We start from the raw sequence: 19,587 nt of genomic DNA, 5'->3' as shown, positions 1-19,587 counted from the left end.
CGCATCATTATTTCAGTCTTCATACTTTTTGTGACATTTTTGTTTGGTGGTGAGATGTGAGATTTTTGTAATGTAAAATGCTTTCACATTAATAATATACAACCGTTTTACGTTTATGTATTTTGAACAATCCCATATCTCATATTGCTTGTCTGTCTTCATTATTTAGCTGCTGTTTCAAAATACAGTAATGCATGGAGATAGAATGTGCCACTTCTTTTTAATGCATTTCTACCACCTGCAGATATTGTTGGGAAATGAATAAAAATACTTTATTTCTTCTTAGTTACCAATTTTTATTTTTCTATTTTATAGAAACATTTTTTATTGCCTTGTGTGCCAAAAAATAAACAAGCGACATTGCACTTTCCTAAGAATGTTGATATTTTTAATGGTGCAATGATTAATCAATACCTAGGTGCTAATTGTTTCTTATAATCGATTAATCATATCGAAACATGTTTAATTTAACATTGTCCAAAAGCTTGTAATTTCAGCCTCACAGCAGTAAATATGTTCAGATTTCTGTCGACTTCCAAGAAAGCAGACTTATTATCTTTGTGCTGAATCAAAATGTTTATAAACACCTGTTTTTATTTTGGAAAACAATTAGCATTTATGTGTATTATTTATTTTACATGTCATGGGCCAAACAAGTAACTGAATCATAATTTTTTATTTCTATACTGTCAATTTGAAATAATGTGCTCTTTTTCAGTTAAGGGTATTTATCCGATTAATCACCCAAAATAATGGTAATCATTGCCCATTTTATAAGAGCTAAACACAGTTTGAGAGTCCATGGGAGAAATGGCTGCATTTTGTGCAACCTACATTTTTGTACTGTTGATTATAAAAGAACGGAAAAAGGCAGAAAGGAGAGTCTATTTGATCATTTGGCGGATTCTGTGTTTAATTATATTTATGTGAGAACAGAGTTTGAAAGTCAGTGGTCATATGACCCTGGTCTGATTTGAGATTCAACTATAGGATAGTGGGTCAAAAGCAGGACCTCAGACATGGAATCAAGAAGTCTTAGTCATTGACACTGTGCAATTTTAATTTCTATTTTTTGTAATTTTGCTTTTCTTTTATCTGTATTTATATTTTTTTAAATGTATTAAATGTAGACATCGGTACGAATCAAGGCTTAATCATTGTAGCTTCATTGGTACCTCTTTGCATTATTCAGTACGCAAGCTGTAGCTCTAATTTTCAAAAAGGTTGGTGACCCCTTCTGTACAGACAGATGCTACTATGATTGCAGTAGTTCATATGCAAGGACCCAGACTTTGTAATGTTCTGCAGCGGGGGGGCAATAGTTATTAGAGAAATGCGAGTCTGCTTCCTGACTACAACCAAGGAGCTCCTGGTAGTATAATGAAGTCAATTTCATTTTTACACAGTACAGTAAACCTGATCATTAATGTCAATTCTCCAATGTTTTAAAGTGCAACATGAAGTGCTATTGCCGTAGTGTGTTACTGTCTCTAGTAAGCTTTTGTTTTACTTTTCTAGCATAACTGTCCAGTTGGAAACGTGGACCTTCAAGGAAGAACAGCTCTACATGATGCTGGTAAGGGTCTTCATGTACAGTATGTATGTTTTTTAGTAAGTAGTGTCTAGCTGACTGAGTGGATGGCAATATTGTTTTCTCCACAGTTATGGCAGGTTGCTCATCCAGTGTGAAACTACTCTGCGACAGTGGTGCTTCTGTCAATGCCAGTGATTTTGTAAGAAATTATCATTATTATTATTAATCTAGCCACCACTTATCCTCACAAGTGTCATTGCCTTTTTATTTAAATGTGTCTGACAGTTTGATACAACATTTTCTAATGGTGAATGTTATTTTGAATTTGTTTATGATGATTGTTTCCTACCACTTGGTAAGGTGGCTTCAGTTCAGAAAACTTTGACAAACTGACATTTATTGCCTAACATAGACTAATAAAAAAAGACCAACAGCAACAACCAGTACGACACTGAACATTTATAAAAACGGGGAAAATCTCAAATATAGAAATGAAATTCAAAAAAGATGTTCTAGCAACGTAGGAATGATATAAAACATGCATATGAAAATTACAAATGACGGTACGTATAACTTTAAGAACATAAACAAATAATTGCTTCTTCAAAAGCTTGTTGCTTGTTTATCCCTGTTTCCAAATACTGCCACCAGCACAAAGCATTGCAAAAATGTACTCTTGGAATTGATGAGCCTTTTGTGTTTTAAAATGAAAGAGTGTATTGTTGCTGTCCATTTAAGTGATTGGTTGGTGTGAATGTGTGTGTCATGTCTATTCTGTAGGATGGCAGAACTCCTCTGGTGCTTGCAACCCAAATGTGTCATCCACGCATCTGTCAGCTACTTGTAGAGCGAGGGGCTGATATCTCTGTGCGGGACAAACAAAAAAAGTAGGAGTCACAGTTGTCTGCATGAATAGCCATTTTGTGAGAGCCTGAGCTCACACTGATATGCAAAATAATACTTGTTGAAATGTTCATGTTCTCTACCCATAATCTGTGTCAACAACACATTTCCAATGATGATAGTAAAAAGGGTCTTGATTTGTGGGTCAGGCAATCACATATTAACACAAATATCGCTGGCAACGTTGTGCTGAAACCTTATACCTCCAAAATCGTCACTTTTCAGGAGACCCGAAAAACAGCATGCTTGTTCAACCATTAACATTGCATCATCAAAGAGAGCAAGCAATTTTCAACACTTTTTAGATTGGTCACTAATTCGTAAAAATGTCCCCCACATGTGTGGGACTATAGACCAGTAGTCTAGATTTTTGAGAAATTATGGAATTTGTCAAATTGGGATTTATGAGATTTTGGTCCGACACCAGCGATATTTAGGTTATTGTTACTGCCGAATAGTCTACAATACAACAAAGCTGATGTATTTTTGGCGAAGGCCACATGTCACTTCCCACTAAAATTTGCTTAGTTTAATATTATAGTCATTTTGTAATTAAATTGTATGTATGATGCTTGTTACCTTAGGGTAGTAATGGCTAAAGCTATTTTTTCCCATCAACCTTAGAACAGCACTCATTCTGGGTTGCGAGTATGGCTGCAAAGATGCTGTGGAGGTGTTGTTAAAGAGTGGAGCTGATGTGATGGACGTGGACAGCTTGGGTCATGATGCTTTCCATTACGCTCGGCTCAGCAAGAACCCAGAGCTTGTTTCATTGGTCAAAGGCTACCTGGAGAAAGCTAGCAAAGGTGAGAATATGTGAGCGTCACTGGATGTATGCAAAAAGCACAGCACATGTGTCCATCGAGACATTCTAAGGATATTTAGGAGGGTAATTTGAGGAATTCCATGCCCGAATCAGGGGTGGCGAAAAACAACAATTACTATTCGCCCTTCATTGATGGGAGAAGTCAGTGCACACAACTTTGAAAGTATGTGGTTTTATAACGCTGGTATCTTTTACTGTTTACCACTTAAATTATTTTACTTTTTGGACAAAGATTAATTCTGAAATGTGTTTGACTCTTCACAGAAAAAGAAGCAGCAAAAGTAGAACAGTGGAGGAGACAGGTAATGTGGCATGCAAGGAATTGGCTTAAACAAAAAAAAAAAAATCAAACGCATTTCACTCATGATTCTTTTATACTACTGATGGGTACCTATAATATACATAGTACTCACTACTACGCACACGTTTCAAAGGCTCTTCAAGGGGTTTCTTTCCTTTTTTTCCCCCCAATATTTACCAATATTTTGTAATTGCTTTCTCACAAATCTCAATTAACGCACCCTTCCTTTTAATAGCCGTTACTGCTATATCATAAACTGGATCATTGTTTTTGATGTGTTGCATAATGTTTGCACATTTCTGCAATCACTTCACATTTCAAATAATCTTGAAGCCTTTTGAAAGATTGTGTACATTTTCTTTCTGATTTAGTGAAGCTCGTTATTGCTGATTAAATAATATATAAATATTATTGTCCATTCCTCAGTCGATGGAGCGCTCTGACGCCATGGAGGTTAACAGAAGGGATCATATTATACTTGTAAGCAAAATCTTTTCTCATTCATTTTATTGCAATAACAGATGCAAATTAATAATATATCTCATGTTAGTCGTGTCTGTCACATTGTGGTAATTTTTCTTTAATCTTTGAGCGACCAATATTTGGTTTGGTTTAAGTTGTTGGAGGTGCTTATTTCTGGCTTTGTATTTCAGGACCTGGAGAGGCAGAACGAGTCCCTGCAGGAAACTCTCAGGAAGTACCATTTGGAGCAGAGGGCCCTGTTAGATAAGGTCAATCTGTTACAACAGCAGCTCACACAGGTAAATGCTTGTCATAGCATCCACCTAAGTTTTGTAGGACCAAGAGTTCAAAACTAAAAACAACAATATGTGTATGCAATTATTGATGTACAAACCTTAATTACCCTTAAGTTGGAATGTAGAGCAAAAAAAAGAAGGAAAAAAAGGAATATAATTTGTAAATCCTTTTCAAGCTATATTCAGTGGAATATTATTTGATGGTGGCCATTTTGCATCTTGCTGTCGACTGAAAATGACGTCACAGTTGCCTTAGGGCTCAGTTTGTGAATGTCACATGACCAAACCCAGAGAGCAGGTGATTGGTCATTGCAAGCATTAAATTCAAAATGAGAGAATATTTACAAACAAAAAATATGTGAATCAGTTTGAACAATAAATATCCTGTCTTAAGGTTTTTATCCCCCCCCCTGTTGAGCAGTTATGTTAATCAATTACTTAATTTGAGGAGCAAATCTCTAATTTGGAGAATTTTTATAATAAACAGTTGTTTTCCTTTTTCGTTATAATCAAGGTTTTTTATTAAATTCACAGAGTAGAGCAGCGAATTGTCTGTTCTTGTGTATAAACTTTCTATGGGGCAATTTCAAACACAAATGTAAATAATTTACAGTTTAAACTTAGTAGTCTCAATGGTTTGTATAGTATTTTAGTAAAACAAAATTGATTAAAAAAATAAAGTAATATCTACTGTAATTTTGAGAACATTTATTCTGCGGTCCTCAAAAGTCAAAATCAAAACTCAGGACTCTATTGTGAAAGCAAACAAATGACGCTACTTATATTATTTTTTTTTTAGCCTTTGTTTGTTTGTTTTGTTTTCTGTTTTTTTAACTTTGTAGGCCACTCTTCTTGGCTGGCATATGCTGTAGCAGAATTAAATTCATTTCCAGTTCCGTTTAGCAACTATGATTTTCTATCCAGTGGCCAGACACTTAGTCAATTAAATTACCTGCTATTATACTCTTCAAAGTTGGATATTCTCCGCTTTAACGCGCTACCAGCCAGACGTCTATGAAAAGTGTACTCAATGACCCAAACACGTACTTAATTATGGTCTTAAACGATTGTGCGTTAATCTTAGGTTAGCTTAGCAATTAGGACAATACTTACCTAAAGTGTAGCCAATTATGTCCTTTAGCAAGCCTTTTTGCATCAACTGATATGCCTTCTCTCAAATAAGAGATGAAATGTCTTCTAAGACAAACAGAGCACTCCAGTTGCAATGGATTCAATGCCCTGAGAAAGCTTTGAGAGACCGTTTCGATGGTTCAGATATCAAAAAACATAAAAGTACGTTTTGCTATTAAATCTTTTAAGATGAGGAGCAAAATGCAAATTTTGACTTTCAAACAGCAATGAAAAACTGCTTATTTCGAACTTCTTTTTTTTTTTTTTAGTAGTGTATATGCTACCAGTATGTATATAGATGTGTGATAAAATGTATTCATTTTGCGTGAAGAAACGGAACAGCATTTTCTAGATTTGTAGATCAGGGGAAAAATATTTTGCTGATAGTAAGATGTGGAGAAAATAGCTTTAAACTACTTTGACATTTTGAGAGAGCACTCCTTCATTTGGCTCTGGCTAATTCCTTTTCTATTTACAGGAAAAGAAGACAGTAGAAGACTCCCACAGAGAGGTACAGTGTGAACAAAAATGAGCATTTGGCTATTTAGGCTTTTTTTTTTTTTAACACGTTATGCTAGATGACATCTTAATAAGTTTCCTAAAGAGATACTTGTTCGTGTTTTTTGTTTTGTTTTTTTGGTTGTTTTTTTTTTGTATAGCACACTGTCATATTTTGTTTGTAATGAATTTAAAAATGTGGTTAATTTTCATTCTCATTTAGTAATTTTAAAGGAGCATTGTGGACTTTTTTACTTGCGACTGCCACAGGTGCAGTCTATGTTAAAAAGTCAGGGCTATTTGTACTCATCCGTGCATTAGTGGAACATACATGATGTAGACAAAGCTTTAACATTAATATTTTCAACTCCACATTGCACCTTTAAAGATAATTGTTTTGTTTTGTTTTGAATTGTACATGTATTAATTAAGCATGTGATGTGATAACCCAGATAGAGATGTCACATGAGTGCAGCATGCCGTGTTTTCTGGCTCGAAATAAGTCTTAAGTCAAGCCCCAGCAGCCACAATGATTATTCATACTTTGCATTGCGGAATCTTGCCGCCAACATACTAACGGACAACTTCCAAATAAAAGCTTAATCAATGACGACATGGAAATCCATACTTTGTCAGGGTTTTATTTATTAGTGTGTGCCGCAGCGTGTTGGAGGCATGTTTCCGTAAATCAAAGTATGTCCAGTTGTTGTAGCGGTTGGCTTTACTTCAATCTTTTCAGCTGGAATTGCTAAATCAAATAAATAAATATTTACAGACCGAGAGTTTAACTGTGAATGTGGCCATACCATGACTTTCTTCATCTTCGTTTTAGTTTCTCTTTTCTTGAAACATGCATTTGGGATTGTCAACAAATGCCAGGAATAAGTTGCCACTAGTATTACATGTGTTTAAAATGATTAAGTGACCAGCAATATGACACACTTACAACATTTCCGTGATTAGTGCCAAATTGCCAATATGGGGATGCATCCATTCAATTGAAAATTCCGCTATAAAAGTGAAATAAATCAATATAGATATATGTATTTGTATGTGTTTTTCAGGTTTTGGTGGTTTTCCAAGCTAAAATTATTGCTTCTATACTCATGTTAGTTTGCCCAGTGTCCCTTTAAATTCAGTATAGAACATCTTATTGGTACACATCAAAGCAGGTGGATTAGCCTATGAAATATGATTTAATCCTGACTTTGATGTGCCCCCTGCGTGTGTCTATTTGATTAAAAAGCCTATAAATATTGTTTGAACCGGACAGGCACCAAAACGATTAAGAATTGGTGTTGTACAAACATCTTGGCTGTCACATCTATCACAGTCCACCCACATCAACTATCAGGAGTCAGACATACGCCTAAAATGACAGTTTCTTGTTCCAAGCCAGATGTGAAAAAATATGGATATTCTTCCTATCAAATCCTGTTCTTTTTCCTCTTCTTTTATTCATGACATGTCCAGTTCTGATAAAAAAAAATACACTTATTGTAGCTGGCAGAGTCAGCATTTTTTAAAAGGTGTTGATGGTAGTTTAATTAATTTGCATTAACCCATGCACTGAGTTTAATTATTTTTGCATTAACCCATGCAAAAGTCAGTGCTAATCTGAAAATGGTCGCTGCTAAACTTAATTGTTCTTTTTTGTTGTTTTTTTCATTGTATCAGAAGGAGCAATTAAAGGTGTTACTTAGTGCCAACGAACGAGAAGGGTCACGAGGCTTGGAGACTGTCAAGGTCCAGCTCAAAAGCACTATGGTCTGTGAATGTATACAGATCATTTAATAATATCTCCTAAAAGGAAACTGTTAAAGTGTATTTTGCTCAGATATTCCTTTTTTGTGTAATATTTTTTTTACATGTCGTTCACATATTCAAATATATTGTTCTTTGTATTTGCAGGGGGACTACTCTGGACAGTCAGTGATCAAAGGTTGAGTTGAATTATCTTTCATGAAAATAGGCTCTTACTGATATTGATATAGTTCTCTGAATTGAGATTCACTTGTTTTAAATTGTTAATTAAATGTGTGCTATTTTACAGGAAAAGAGAACATTCTGGTTAAGCAAGCTTATAGCCTGGATTCGGATCAGGTAAGCCAAGTTATTTAAACAACTGTCCGTGAGTCTTCAGTGTGGTGGTTGCCTTTAGGTCTCAGTGAGGAGAATTTATTTTCACAAGATAATTGAAAATATTAATCAGTTTGAAAACAAGTCCAAATCTGTTACTTAGAATTGATGTGTGGGTTTTATTACCTGTCCCAAAATCAGAGATTGCCTCCTTAGTTTGGCTAACTCTTATATCATGCGTTTATCACTTCTCCTGCCAGAAACTCCAGAATCCAGCAATTTCACGCTCACTGTCCAAACCATTCGAGAAAGGTCTCTCTGGTGAAATTGATGTCATCCGTCATGAGTTGGAGATGCTCAGAAGAAAACAACAAGCAACCGAGGAAGAGGGGGTGCGACTTCACTCGGCTCTGAGCCGAAAAAATCGCGAGTGTCAAGAACTGGTTCAGAACAGAGATCTCATCCAGAAACAGGCTGACCAGCAAGTTCAAGAACTCGAGGATGCCTTGGGAGATGTCCAGAAGAGGATGCTTGATTCAGAATGCAAGGTTAAACAGCTGCAGGCCCATGTGGTTGCAGTGAAGGAACACTTTGGAGGCCAGGCCACAGAAGAGCTTCGTGCTCAACTTCAGGATATCAAAGCCAAGTATGAAGGGGCTTCAGCTGAGGTGGGTCGGGTTCGTAATCGTCTTAAACAGAGTGAGAAGGCATTGGAGGAGTACAAAAACAGTGAAAGCCAGCTGGCAACTGAATCTGAACGGTTAAAGGAAGAGCTCGGAGCTGTGACTGCAGAGAGAGATGAACTTTCAGAAACTGTCCTTGCAGTGGAAACTCAGTTAAAGGGAGCGCAGTCTAAGCAGAGCAACATGGTTCCAGCTGAGAAATTTGACAACATGAAAAACCTATTGACCAATGCAGTCGATGAAAAGGAACGGCAGCTTGCTGAGCTGAGAGACGACTATGATCGTGTCCTCGAGGAGGTGGCGGAGCTCCATCGAAAGCTCGATAATCCGACCCAGGGAGGAGCAGGTGCAGTGTCCTCTGAGGAACAACAAAGGATTCAGACTGCCCTGGAAGAGCAGAACATCTCACTGAAAAGGAAACTACATGATGTCACTGCAAAAAGCCAGACACTTATTCATGAGATGGAGGAGAGTGAGGAAGAGCGGGAGATACTGCAAGAGAAGCTAGAGGAGCTGAATAGCAGGCTTGAGGCTGACTTCATCCCGATCAAGGAACATGAGGAGGTTCGAGTGAGAATGGTATCCGCTGTGGAGGAGCTGGAAGACAAACTCGTGGAAGCCAGCGAGCGTTTTGGCAAAGCGGAGGCACAAGTCCAACTGCTTCAAACTGAGAGGGGGATGCTTCAGGAGAATATTAACAATCTGCAAGGTACCAAAGAAAAACAGCAGAGTGAAATGGAAGCCCTGAAGACTCGGAATGTTGAAGTGATGAAGAAATTTGAACTTTTACAGTCAAGGTGTGACGACAGAGACCAGCGGTGTGCACAGTTGACAGCACAGAGTCAGACTTTGAAACAGAGCTTAGAAGGAGACTATGTCCTGAGACAACAGTATGAGCAACTGAGGATAGAGTTAACCTCTACTATAGAGAGTGTCAAGGTTGAGAAATTAAATTTGGAGTCCACTGGTAAAGAATGTAGAGAGGAATTAATGAATGTGAAAGAAGGAAACGCCAAGTTACAGGAAAAGTTAGAAAAGGTTCTGTTAGAGATGAAAAATGACTATATAAGTGTGAAGGATCACAAATGTATCACAGAAAAGATGAGTGCTGCTGTGGTGCAGGCAGAGAATAGAGCAAACCAACTGTCAGCGGTGCATGTATCCGCCCAGGAGGAAAATGTGAAGCTGACACAAGAACTGGAAGCTCAAAAGATAGAACTTGATACCATAATGGAGGCTATTCAGTCCAAGTTCGTCCCAATGACAGCCGTTGAGGAAAAAGAAAACTCCTACAACACCCAAATCAAGGAGTTGAAGGTTAAACTGTTGGAATTGGAGGAGAAGTATAACAAAGAGAAGTCTGAAAGAGAGAATAACAAACTGGAGAAAGAGAAACTGAAAGTTGAGATTGAATCTGTTCAACAAAGACTTGACACTGCACTTGTCACTGGTGAGAAACGCAAGGGATATGAGGAAGAGTTCAAGGGCCGGTATGAGGCGATGTCTCTGAAGTTAACCAGTCTGGAGAAGAAGCACAATGAGGTCAATCTTGAGAAAAGTGAGCTTGAAAACAAGAATGTCCTGTGCAGCGCTCAAATCCAGAATCTCCAGGACCGCCTAAAATCGGAGCTGACACGCATTGCAACCTATGACACTGAACTGAAGGCTCTTCATGATGCTATGCAGCACACCCAGGCGGATTGCAAGAAAGCACGAGAGGCTCAGCAGGTGGAGGCCCAGAAGGTTTGTGCTCTGCAGAAGGAAGTTCAGGAACTCCACAGAGAACAGGCATCTCTGCTGCAGGAGCACGCCAAGGCCAGTGAAACCCTGGAGACTGAAGTCACTCGGCTTCGAATGGCGCTTCGAGAAGAGGAAGAGAACAGTGGCCAGAGGGCTGAAGATGTTTCAGCCCTACAGTCTGAACTTCTCCAAGCCACTCAAGCTCTCGAAGAACTTCGCTTCAAGGAAAGTCATTTGACCCAAATGAAGAAGGAGAAGCAGCACCTGGAGGAGGAAGCTACCAACTTGACAAACAAGCTGTTGAGTTTAACAGAAGAATGTAAAGCGGTCCACCGGGAGGCAACTCAGGCAAGGGAGGGTGAGAGCAAGGCCAGGAAAGAGATGGATGCCGTTCATGAGAAGGGACAGGCCATTGAACGAGAAATTAGGGAGCTGAAAGAACGCTATGATGAGTCACTCAGCACCATTGGTGATCTTCAAAGAAGGATTCAGACCTCATCGCAGCTGACTGAAGCCAAAGACAAGAAGGTAAACATTAAGTCACAATGAGCATTACTCAACTGCAGTGCTTCATGTATGCTTATTTTAAAGACATAATCAGATTCTCAAAATTGTTGCGTTCATATCATGACAAGTAAGTAACATGTCTGGGAGATCATTGTTGTGTAGTTCAAATTCATGGTTTCATTAGGTGAAATGCATGCACACAATCTTTCTCAACACAGTCATGATGTAGTCGGGAACAATCATAAAATACAAAAGCAGTGAACATAAGTATTACGAGATTTTTCTGTCATTTTGCTTTTTATGCAAATTGATGTTGGTGAAAATCGCTCTGATTGGCTGTTGGCCATGCAATGCAAATCAGTTGTTACTTTTCTTCGTCCATCCATCCAGTAATGTCCAACCCTAGTACAGATGCTTAACAGGTGTTGTCTTAATACACAAACGTTTCTCATGTGTGCGTGCATGCAGCAATGTGATTCGCTGGTTAAAATGTCAGTGACACAGACACCAGAAAAATATCAGTTATTTTAGTTACTTTGTTGAGTAATTAGTTTTACAAAGCAGTAACTCGGTTGCTATTTGAATTACTTTTTATAAGTAATTTGTAACTGTAACTAATTTTGTAGTGTAATGTGCCCAACGCTGGTTCTGTGTTGTTATTGTGTAATCAATCCATTTTCTTAATACTTCTGCTTGTGTCAGATCACAGAGTTGCTAAGTGACGTGGAGCGACTGAAACAAGCACTGAATGGTTTGTCCCAGCTGGCGTACACAAGCAACACCCCAAATAAAAGGCAGATGCAACACATCGATACTCTCCAAGGCCAAATCAAGAATCTTCAGCAACAGCTGGCTGTGAGTGCATCCACATCACACACTTTGTCTTGGGACATATTTGAATAAGCTCATTTTTCTTATTGAAAGGGGACTTAATGACTTAATGTTGACTTAATGTTTAACCCCAGTCTGTATTATCTAATAACTTGGACTGACAACATGGCTGAAGTTCAAATTGGATGATGCTGTATACTAACAGCCCTAATGTATTGAAGTACTAATCTTGTGTTTTCTCTGTGTCTGTTTATTTAGGATGCTGAGAGGCAACACAGAGAGGTGGTTTCCATTTATCGAACACACCTCCTCAGTGCAGCGCAGGTTAGTGGTCTTTAAGTAAAATATACTGTACCTTATTAAACATTTGATATGGTGATAAACCAAAGTAATGTATATTTATCTAAAATGATTTTAGTTAAAATTGTCTTGTGTTATTCAGTCCTTTTGACTGAGTGCACCTTTTTGGTAGTGCCAGTATGCATCAAGCTTTTGTCTTGTTCAAATGTGTTTAGTTTGCTCCAGTAGCATTTCTGACATGTTTTATTGCATGATGTGCTTTTGCAGCTAAATATCCATCCAGCTATCCATTTTCTATAGTGTTTGTCCTTGTTAGAGTCTTGGGTTAGTTGGACTCTATCCCGGCTGACTTACAGGCGGGTTACACAATGGAGTCATTGTCTGTCATTTCCACAGAGCATCCAGACAAACAACCATTCACACCCAGATTCCTCTACTAAGTAGAATGTAGTCTCCAATTAACCTAACATTCATGGTTTTGGAGTGATCCAGAGTGCTCAGTGAGAACCCATGCAGGCCAGAAAAGAAATATGCAAACTCCAAGATTCAATCCTGAACCTTAGAACTCTGAGACAGGGATATGGACCATTAGGTGCTTGTGCTGGCCCAGTCAAATATAATTATTTATTTTATCAATTAGCTAAAAAATAAATAAAATAAGAAAAATGATAAATTTCAATGGAATTCTATATTATCATAATCATAATTATTTGTTTGTCAAGCAGCATTCTAGTTCATTTTCTCGAAGTGAGGCACAGCACTGTTTGTGTGGCTCTTTCACGCTGACATCACTCCTTGCGTGCCTGCAAGTGAATGTAGTGTGTTTCTCTGCATGATGTGCAACAGAAATATACAGCAGAGTGGGTTGAATTTCCACTTGAGTGTAACAAGTAAGTCATGTGTAAAATAAATAAGTTTGATGCTGTAGCGCAAATCATAATCTGATAGACAGAGGCTGACTATAACAAAGCGAGCCTATTTTCCCTGTTCTTGCTGAACTATTGTATCTACCATTTGATAGAAACACATTTCTTCATGAACAGTAAAACGGCTGCATTCTTGCTTGTTTGTCCACATTTTCATTTACAGGCTACTTTCAAGTTCATGACAAATTATATAATATTTTAGGAACCTTTCACATTCTGGGGCAGGAAAAGGTGTGGTTCTGTTACGTTTGATGGAAAAAGTAGCTCCAAGTGGTAGAAAAAATACATATAACATTAAGACAATGGTTCAAATTCACAATTGATGATTATTCAATGTATAATAGTGCATTAGTATTAATGTGAAGTCTCAATAAGTATTCGTCTGAAAGTGTATTTTATTTTTTATTTGTATAGGGCCACATGGATGAGGACGTCCAAGCTGCCTTGCTACAGATCATCCGCATGAGACAAGAGTTTGTGTGTTAAAGTTTTCTTCAGCATAATGTGACACTACTACCTGCAGACTCAAATTCAGCATTCTCACACCCCCACAACAGTGTCACGCTTCACACTGCATTATGTCATCCAGATGAGAGCTCTGCAAATGGACTGTTATTAAATCCTCTTTTATGTGAAGTATGCTGAAAACCAACCATTTACACATACATCTTCTACAGATGGTTAAAAAGGGTACACACATACCATCTTAAAGGATTTTTTTTGTTTGTGACTTGACAAATAACCAGCAAAAAAAGGCAAATGTATGCTTAATTCTCATATAGTGTGTAGTGTACTCAAGATCACACACCAATATCACGACTGACAAGTGCAAATCTCAGCACCAAATTTAGACGCTGTTGTAGTACTGAGGCTGACCTGTAGAGGCAGTATCGTTATAAAGGGTGTCCAGGCTGGCAGAAAATACAAAGAGTAGCAGTAGAACAAGAAATGTAAGAATATAGGTTCATACTATTATCGTATCTGATAATCCCGGTTGCAGTGCGTTCTAGATATTGTTGTGATGGAGGAACTTACAGATGCATTGTACAGTAAAAACGCCCAACACGAACAGTTGTTTCTCTTTTTGTGTCGGGCAATGGTATGAAATTCTAGTTGCTTCCTTAGTGTCACATTCTTGTCTGTGCATTGGCCCTGTCAGTCAATTGGACCTCTGCATATATTTTTCTTTTCCTCAGAAGAGAAAAAAAGATTTTTGAATTGGGCCTGATAATTCGTATGTGTTTACCTTGACAATCAAATAACACAGGACTAGTTTAAGATGGCCACTATGAAAAATTAACTAAGAGATACAATTTAATAGATTTTGATAGATCTTATATTTACTGTACAGTTCACCCCTCAAACACATTGATCACTTCCCACATTCCTCCCTAACACTCAGTCATGAGCCCTGTGACATGATGTTGTGTGCTCAGTCAACATTTCAAGGACTCACAGTTAGAACATTACAAATACAGATATATTCAAATTATATGTGTAGGTTTGGATCCTCGTATCTCAATATGTGCTTGTCTCTCCTTCAACAACAGCGCTAAAGAGTGGCAAAATGTGTTTTTGTGATTAAAAAAAAATAATAACAGCGAGGACAAGCAAAATGCTTCCCATCACCTGTTAAGCATTTCTTGCTGTTTCAGGTCATTTCAGGCATAACGCTAAAGAAGTCATCCAACCTGAAAATGACTCACCATTCTAGTAGATCGACTACTGGGCTCATTTAGCAATTGCAGTGGTTTGTTGTTTTGGGTAATGCTGCATTTGAGTCATGGAGGTGAGTGTGTGAGAGAAAATCTTTCTTGCTGTGTAGTTATTGCGGTGGCTGGTCATCTCCTTATTGAAACCTGAGTGCCCTCTAGTGGTCAGACTTGGCAGGCCAAGTTAATAGAATGTTGACTCCGTGTGTGGGAGGGGGACACTTTTTGCCTTGGAAGCTGCTTATATCGGAAACCTTGAGATTTTGTCAATAAAATATTGCAAGAGGAAAATTCTGGCAAATCCCAAGGACAACGGCTACAGCGCCTTCCTCCACTGAAGCGGCTGCGTGTGCCCCCTCTGGGTGTTGTGTGTTGTGATTGTTGAGCGAGTCTCTTGTGCCTTTTCACTGACTTTTTCATTGCTTTGTACTACTTTGATGAGTGTACTAAAATGTGACAGTTGCAACGTTCAGCAGGTCTGGAAGTAGAATGGCGCAACACAATTGTTGAGCAGCATGTACTGAATAATAGGATGACATTCTAATACATTAGAACAAATCCATGACGAGATACAGTAAGTTAACCTCCTAAAACTGAATTATTTGAAGCACTCCTGTCTTTTCCTGTGAGCTTAACACTCTCAACAAGTTACTCACTCTGTTTTTATACTTTGGCCTAATTTCTTCAGATTTTTAGGATGATTTTTTACTCCCTCAACCATCAACCAAGGCTATATTAAATGTGTTAATACAACTATTTGTGTTTGTGAGTAAATCAATAAAAGTGCCTAACATAGAAACTATGTTATTGTTTGGTCTATTTTTATTGCCTGGCTAGTTCCTCAAGACACACGAGCTTCTAACCATGAGTTATCATGTACAGTTGCCCTTAAATGCAGATTTAAATCACATCTGTCTATTTTTATTGCCTGTTCCATCCATCCATCCCTCCATCTTCATCAATAGCAAATGGAACCTATCTCAGCAGAGAGATACCCTGGACTTGATGCAAGCAAATCACACATAAATGCTGACTTGTTTCCCCAACTTACTTGCTGGGTCGGTGTGGATTTTGAGCAGATTGGGTTACATTTTGCCCAAGCTTGGGTTAATTATTTTGACCCAAGTTTTCGGTGGGCTGAAGAGCTGTAGCTAGTTGCCATTTGTGAGTTTTTTGTTTTTTTTGTACTGAAATGGAAAGTGGGAGAACTCAACACAGGAGGATCTGAGGGCTGAGATTTTAACCTTTGACCTCCTGACTATAAAAGGCTGATGTGCTCACCACAACCTGCCAGTTACCGTCCCAAACTGTTTATTGTTACAGTATTTTTTTTATTACCTGTTTTTGTAGTGTTCTCGTCACTAGTTTTCTTTGAATAGGAAATCTGATAGTCACCCACGGGACTCAGCAGCCTTAAACATTCAACTCACCTTGTTGTAGAGCAATGACTTTTTTTGCTATCAAAGGTTATCAATGTGGAGAAACGTCAATGATTTCACTTCAAGTCTCTAAAATTAACTTGTTACTTTCAACTACATGCAGGCACCGATGCACACAGAAGGCCTGTGGGAAAATGGATTTCATATGGTTTCACTTTCAATGTAATCAAGCCAGGAATGAGAGTGAGTCGCTCTCTGGCATGCTGCGCTTACTTTTTCTCTTTCAGTTTGCCTTTTTATTGCTTTGTCTCCTGCATGCTCTGTCTCATCTCAAGGTTTATTTTTCATCAAAGTGCTCCCATGCTCACGTGTTCATTGCTTATTTCAACCAATTCCTATCTTGCATACACATAAAGCTGGCTTTTGTAAACTATTACAAACAGATCTTTGTGGCTCAAAAAAATAACCAAGACTGCTTGACAGTGCAAGTACACACTCATCAGCTGGAGTGTTGTACAAGTACCTGTCCACTAAACATGTGCACAGTTTCTGTCTGAAGTAATACTTCTCCCGGTTTTGTCTTGCCGGTTATGTCAAATTTTGGCACAAAGCAAATTATCGACAACAGGTGAGGTCCCACTCCTATTCATTTTGGTACCTAATTGGTGAGACAGTCTTCCAATTAATACAACCAACATAGGTCGTTTTGAAATGTGCCAAATTACGACCAAGTGTTACTACAGGGGTAGTTTACCTAGCCCTATCGGCCATGTAAATAGCGCAAAAATAGTAAAGTGAACCATAAGTGTAGTTACTGGGACTCGAACCTGGGTGGTGTGGTCGCGAAGCAAGTGTCTATCCGACTGAGCTAACAGGCCTGTAATTTTATGTGTTGACTATATTTTTTTGTAACGTCAACCATACTACAACAGCCTCTTAAAATTAGTGTTCTATGTAAAGACGTAACGTGTGCGACCTCACTGAAAGCCTAATACTAATGACGATTTGACATACATGTCAACAATTCCTGCTTTCACATCTGAATATCATAGGAAATGTAGTCCAACTATCCACTGCCGTCACCAGTTGTTAGAAAACGCAAGATGAGCTTTAAAAGCGTTATATTTCCAATGTTAGAATGTGTGACCGGTGTGAAGTAAACGGCACAGACAGCCTCCGTTAGCTGTCATTAGAGACCGAGCAAAAAAATTTGGATATGGGTATGCTCACTCCCAATAATGTGAAGTATGGTCTCTCTGAGGCACTGTAGTGCACATGCTTCAAAATTGTTGCATTTATTAGTTAACCACTGGATGGCACGAAATAATACAAATTGCCTCTACGGGGAACTCGTATGAGGAAAACGCTGAAACAAATGGGGCAACAAACTTCCCGTCCAATGGCAATGTTGTTTGTTACACAGACAACACAATTAGTGTGATTCATTCATAACATTTGATGAAAACGCCAGTGGCCACTAGTTGCTATAGGCAGGGCTGGAGCATAACTAGTGAAGTTCAAATAAATAAATAAAGCATCCGGAAGTCATGCCCACTTACGCTGTCCGAAATGTAAAGCCAGCGTGACGAGGAGGTCGGGAAAGTTGAATCACGAGCCAAGTGAATTCCGATGGTCAGCTCAGTTACAAGGCCGCCTGTGCCTTACTTGTTTTTCTTGTGTAACCGCAAACTGTTTTTTTGTCATTAATAGTCGATTAGTCAGGCAGCACTAGTGGGGGCAGTCGGCATCAGGCCAGCGGCCCCCCTTAGTTTTATTACTTCCCAGACCGATCTTGGACTGGGGCCGAGACAAGCGAGGTCCCTTTAATGTTTTTGCAGGGTTCCAAAGCACTTTGTTGCTTCTATAAAGTTCCTTTATGGGATAATAAGGCTCTGGAGGACACATGGTGCTGATTTGAGGTGAATGTCTTCAACATGGTTCCCATTTCCACAATCAGCTCCCTTGGCTTCCCTTCATCTCTTGGACTTCTGAGCTCATCTGGTTCCTTTTTCTTTCTCCACTTCCTCACCTTTTCTTTTGTTTATTCTTCTTCCGTCATTTATTGTTATTTCCAACACTCTGATGGTGTAACTGGCTGCGCTTGCTTTGACCTGGGATTTGTACACACAGGGAGGGGGTGCAGCGGGAGGAGCCATCTTTTCTCAGGGCTTTGCTTGCATTGCCGATTGTTGTGAGGAAAAAGAAATCCGCAGAATGCACCAAATCATTATTTCACAAAGAATCGTTTATAGATCTACTTAACTGTAGATCACAAAAACTATGGTGCACAAAGATTTAAAATGTAAAGCAACTATCACTTAAATGTTTGTTACACTGACTGGATTTAAAAGTGATGCATGTATTTGACTGTATTTAAAATGATTTCATTTCTGTTCCAATGCTTCGCTTTCCCCTTGTTAATATTTGGTCAAACACTAATACTCATTGTATCTACTTAGCTTGTCTTCATCCCCTCACTTGAGTAAAAAACAGACAGTGCCCAATAGTCACACATGACATGACTATTCCTTGGGCCTCAAATGGAAACTTTCCAGTTTTGTGTAGCCACAATTAAAGATGGTGTTGGTGGTTGGAAAGGAAGCTTGATGACAACCCTTGGTTGTCCTCAACCCAAAGCCAATGTCCTAAACGGCTGACATTGGCTTAGGCCTGAGAGCTTGTTTGTGTGGTTGGAAAAAGGCCCGACATGTTAACCATGAAGAGCGGTGAGTCTGACAGGTTTATTTTCTGCTGACATTTGATTGCCAAAGATGAATAATGTAAGGACCATAGAACCAAAATTGGAGTTTTAATATGTATCTTCTTTTTTTACACTCGTTATGGTTAAAAATAAGTGCACTCCTTGAAATTGCATTTCCCTTACTCGACACCATTGTTTGTTTCCCAACCTGACCTGCACATACCCCTAGTGGTACATTAGCACATTGCAGGGGCTATGTGAAATCGTTTAGCGGTACACACACTTGTAAAGAACATAATGTCATGGCTCTCGTGAGATTCCAGTTATTTCAATAATGCTGATTTTTTCTCTCATAGAGTATTGTCTCAAAAAACATTCATGTAATTTTGTTCTTTTAGGACTTTATTAGGTGTTAACAGAAAAAGTGAACAAATCTGCTGGGTCAAAAATATAGATACAGCTATGCTAATATTTGTTGGCATGTCTCTTGGCCATTTTCACTTCAATTAGGCGCTTTTGGTAGTCATCCACAAGCTTCTGGTAAGCTGTTTGAATCTTTCCTGACAGAATTAGTGCAGTTCACTTAAATTTGTTGACTTTCTTACATGGACTTGTTACTTTCGTATTGTTCATATGTTCTCAATGGGCTTTAAGTCAGGACTTTGGGAATGCTATTGTAAAACCTTAATGCTAGCCTAAATTAGCCATTCCATGTCAGACTTTTGATGTTCGTTTGGGTCATTGTGCTGTTTGAACACTGAACTGTGCCAGAGTCTCA

The 19,587-nt window shown here is 38.5% G+C and overlaps 1 protein-coding gene across 3 annotated transcripts in view; it reads left to right on the top strand.

Moving 5' to 3' along the window:
* Positions 1-15,531, top strand: part of uacab (uveal autoantigen with coiled-coil domains and ankyrin repeats b) — a 49,625-nt gene extending 34,094 nt beyond the window's left edge. For 2 of the 3 annotated variants that reach the window (XM_077519015.1, XM_077519016.1), the window contains exons 5-19: positions 1,519-1,576; positions 1,663-1,733; positions 2,315-2,421; positions 3,062-3,243; positions 3,528-3,565; positions 3,991-4,044; positions 4,218-4,325; positions 5,932-5,964; positions 7,629-7,718; positions 7,863-7,893; positions 8,005-8,054; positions 8,291-10,981; positions 11,663-11,815; positions 12,050-12,115; positions 13,432-15,531. In XM_077519015.1, the coding sequence (XP_077375141.1) occupies positions 1,519-1,576; positions 1,663-1,733; positions 2,315-2,421; positions 3,062-3,243; positions 3,528-3,565; positions 3,991-4,044; positions 4,218-4,325; positions 5,932-5,964; positions 7,629-7,718; positions 7,863-7,893; positions 8,005-8,054; positions 8,291-10,981; positions 11,663-11,815; positions 12,050-12,115; positions 13,432-13,503 (3,804 nt within the window). In that variant the 3' untranslated portion in view covers positions 13,504-15,531. The remainder of the gene's footprint in view (positions 1-1,518; positions 1,577-1,662; positions 1,734-2,314; positions 2,422-3,061; positions 3,244-3,527; positions 3,566-3,990; positions 4,045-4,217; positions 4,326-5,931; positions 5,965-7,628; positions 7,719-7,862; positions 7,894-8,004; positions 8,055-8,290; positions 10,982-11,662; positions 11,816-12,049; positions 12,116-13,431) is intronic. The other variant, XM_077519017.1, reaches the window with a different exon arrangement.
* Positions 15,532-19,587: the final 4,056 nt, after the last annotated feature.

This window comes from Festucalex cinctus, chromosome 4 (assembly GCF_051991245.1).
Source record: "Festucalex cinctus isolate MCC-2025b chromosome 4, RoL_Fcin_1.0, whole genome shotgun sequence".
NCBI classification, from domain to species: domain Eukaryota; kingdom Metazoa; phylum Chordata; class Actinopteri; order Syngnathiformes; family Syngnathidae; genus Festucalex; species Festucalex cinctus.
Note: the sequence above shows the minus strand (reverse complement) of the source record. Positions and strands in the feature narration are given on the sequence as shown.